At 42.1% G+C, this 3,928-nt stretch overlaps 1 protein-coding gene across 1 annotated transcript in view; it reads left to right on the top strand.

Moving 5' to 3' along the window:
* The window catches only part of dennd6aa (DENN/MADD domain containing 6Aa), a 43,978-nt gene that overhangs the window by 28,558 nt on the left and 11,492 nt on the right, over nucleotides 1-3,928 (top strand). Inside the window, 2 exon segments of the mRNA XM_070439401.1 lie at nucleotides 394-458; nucleotides 579-668. Coding sequence (XP_070295502.1) covers nucleotides 394-458; nucleotides 579-668 — 155 coding nt within the window.

Consider the following 3,928-nt stretch of genomic DNA (forward strand, 5'->3'; position numbering starts at 1 on the left):
GAATGTAATCTACATAAGTGTTTTAAATCACGCGTTGGGCCCTCCTGTATCGACTGGTGATTGTTAAGTATGAAGAGTGGTGTTTTTCAGATTTAGTCGTTATGCCTCGCGTTTAAATGTCGTGAGAAACTCATGTTGTGTTTGATGTAAGCGTTTGCCATTATTGACTCTCTTGCCTAATTGTGTGTAACATCAAGTGTTTGTTTATATTCATCACTGCTCAGCATTTGGCCCTTCACTGTGTGTAACTAGTGTTTTCAGATCAGCGTTGCCCTTCACTGTGTGAAACTAGTGTTTTCATATCAGCATTGCCCCTTCACTGTGTGTAACTAGTGTTTTCATATCAGCATTGCTCCTTCACTGTGTGAAACTACTTTGTGTGTTCCATGGCAGGTGTCTACAGTGCGTACAAGCCCTTCCTCAACAAAGATGAGGATATCATTAAACAACTACAGAAGGTAAGCGGGGGAACTAGGGAACTACAGAAAGTAATGGGGGGTGTATTGGCAGTAGCGAGCCTTTTGGGACTGACTATGCCTGCTGTGTAAACTGATGTTTTTATTGTGTCCTTCCCTCAGGGTGTCCAACAGAAACGTCCCTCGGCGGCACAGAATGCCATCCTGCGACGGTACTTCCTGGAGCTGACGCAGAGCTTCATCATTCCACTGGTGAGAACCATAGAATCTGAGAACCTGGGAACCTTAGAACCTGGGAACCTTAGAATTTTAAAAACAGTACAATACATTCACAACACACTGTGTGTCCTCAGCCCCTAATCCACCACTACCACATATCTACAGTACTAAATCCATGTGTATTGTGTGTCTGTGCCTATGTTTGTTTAAGAGTCACCGCTGTTCCATAAGGTGTTTTTTAATTTTATTTTTTTAAATGTAAAAAAAAAAACTGATTCTATTGCTTGAATCCATTACCTGATATAGAATAGAGTTCCATCTAGTCATGGCTTTATGTAGTACTGTGCTCCTCCCATAGTCTGTTCTGGTCTTGGGGACTGTGAAGAGACCTCTGGTGGCATGTCTTGTGGGGTATGGATGGTTGTACAAGCTGTGTGCCAGTAGTTCAAACAGACAGCTCGGTGCATTCAACATGTCAATACCTCTCATAAATACAAGTAGTGATGAAGTCAATCTCTCCTCCACTTTGAGCCAGGAGAGATTGACATGCATATTATTCATTTTCGCTCTCGTGCTGCCCTGTTCTGAGCCTTGGTCCCTTTTTGTGGTACCTGACCACACGACTGAACAGTAGTCAGGTGTCAGTAGTCCAGGTGTGAAAACTAGGGTCTGTAGGACCTGCCTTGTTGATAGTGTTGTTAAGGAGGTAGAGCAGTGCTTTATTACGGACAGACAGTGCTGTGCTTGTTGAATGTCTTTCCCTATAAGTGTGCTGAAAGTCTGGTGTTAATCTACTTACTGTAAAATAGCATTGTATCTGGTCAAACACCATATATTCCAGAAGTTTACTACGGGTTGGTAACAGTCTGATTGGTCGGCTATTTGAGCCAGTAAAGGGGGCTTTACTATTCTTAGGTAGCGGAATGACTTAGCTTCCCTCAAGGGCCTGAGGCCACAATTTCACTAGTAGGCTTAAATGAAAATTACAATATCGCTCCGCTATATTGTCATAGTTTCCATCCAAGTCGTCAGACCCCGGTGGTTTTCGTGTTGATCGACAACAATTTTTTTCACCTCTTCCACAACTGACTTTTACAGAATTCAAAAATACAATTCTTGGTTTCATAATTTGCAGATATACTTGGATGTGAAGTGTCAGCGTTTGTTGCTGTCATGTCCAAGTTTGCTAATCKTTCCAATAAAAAGTAGTTGGCGATATCAGTCGTTTTTGTAATGAATAAGCCATCTGATTCAATGAATGATGGAGTGGAGTTTGCCTTTTTGTCCAATATTTAATTGAAGGTGCTCCAAATCTTTTTACTATAATTCTTTGTCATTTATCTTCGTTTCATAGTGTAGTTTCTTCATCTTTTTATTCAGTTTAGTCACATGATTTCTCAAGTTGCAGTATGTTTTCCAATCGGTTGGGTTGCCAGACTTTTTTTCCATTTCTTTTGCCTCATCCCTCTCAACCACACGATGTTTCAATTCCTCATAAATCCAAGGGAATTTAACTGGTTCTACAGTCATTTTCTTAATGGGTTTATCCTTATTAGTAACTGGAATAATCAATTTCATAAATGCGTCAAGTGCAGCATCTGGTTGCTCCTCATTACATACAACAGACCAGCAAATATTATTTACATCAACGACATAGGAATCACTACAAAACGTATTGTATGACCTATTATACACTATATTAGGCCCAGCTTTGGAACTTTGGTTTTCCTAGATATGGCTACTATATTGTGATCACTACATTCGATGGATTTGGATACTGCTTTAAAGGTCTTCCTCTCGTCGGCTAAGGAGAGCGAGATCACACAGTCGTCCGGAACAGCTGACGCTCTCATGCATGCCTCAGTGTTGCTTGCCTCGAAACGAGCATAGAAGTGATTTAGCTCGTCTGGTAGGCTCGTGTCCCTGGGCAGCTCGCGACTGTGCTTCCCATTTGTAGTCTGTAATAGTTTGCAAGCCCTGACACATCCGACCGTCGTCGGGGGCCGGTGTAGTACAATTGTTTGATGGTTCGTCGGAGGGCATAGCAGGATTTCTTATAAGCTTCCGGGTGAGTTCCAGAGATTAATGTTATCTGTTACTAGCAAAATTGATTTCATGAACCTCGTCTCTTAAGCTACATATGTTAATGTTGGCTTGTTTTGAGCACTTTTCTTCTGGGATGCTTGATTGTTTTCATTGCTTTACTAGGAAGTGAAGCAGAAGTAGACATGCTCATGTTATTTATGTTTGTGTTGTGTGAGCTGCACACAGTGGACTTCCTACTAGGGCACAACGCCTCAGTGATAACAGTATAACTCTGGTTCATAGGCACATGATTACTGCATACTGTAGGATCAGCAGAGGCATTCAGGGCAGTAAGAGGGACATAGATTAGGTTACTTACATTGTGTCTACCAACGACCCTGGTATAAACTGAGCTAGGCTTGGGTCATTGTCTTAACGCAGCCGTATGATGCTTTGAAATTATTTGGGTGGATCCCATCCTCCTTATAAAACGTGTTTTGTTTCCTAAAGGTGTTGACATTGTCGTCAAAAGTTACACCCATTGAGCTGCAATAATCACATAGACAGTTGTGAAGAGAGAGAATCCTGCTAAAGCGTTCAATGCCACGATTCAGAGAGGACACAGGGCCAGATATGATGGGTCTTTTACTAGTGTCAATCAGCTCTTTAAAAGAGCTGCCCTTCATAATGTCATTAAAACCCACATGTCCTGACCTAGTACATTCAGGAACAGCTCAGTAATGTCATTAAGACCCACATGGACTAGGATAGAATCAATGTCCTGACGTAGTACATTCAGGAACAGCTTAGGAATGTCATTAAAACCCACATGTCCTGACGTAGTACATTCAGGAACAGCTTAGTAATGTCATTCAAACCCACATGGACTAGGATAGAATCCATGTCCTGACGTAGTACATTCAGGCCTATTTGAGGTAGTATGTACATGAATGTATAGTTAAAGTAACTATGCATAGATGATAACAGAGAGTAACAGCAGTGTAAAAGGGGGTTGGCGGGGAGGAGTGGCGGGACACAATGCAAATAATCCGGGTAGCCATTTGATATCTGTTCAGGAGTCCTATGGCTTGGGGGTAAAAACTGTTGAGAAGCGTTATGGTCGTAGACTTCGCGCTCCGGTACCGCTTGCCATGCAGTAGTAGAGAGAACAGTCTATGATTGCGTTTTTGAAAAAGGTGACGTTTTTACTGTCAGTCAATGGGATAACCTCGGGTTAACCAAAGGTTGTTTTCCCCGCAGGCGGGCGA

The sequence above is a fragment of the Salvelinus sp. IW2-2015 genome, unplaced genomic scaffold (assembly GCF_002910315.2).
Source record: "Salvelinus sp. IW2-2015 unplaced genomic scaffold, ASM291031v2 Un_scaffold1618, whole genome shotgun sequence".
NCBI classification, from domain to species: Eukaryota; Metazoa; Chordata; class Actinopteri; order Salmoniformes; family Salmonidae; genus Salvelinus; species Salvelinus sp. IW2-2015.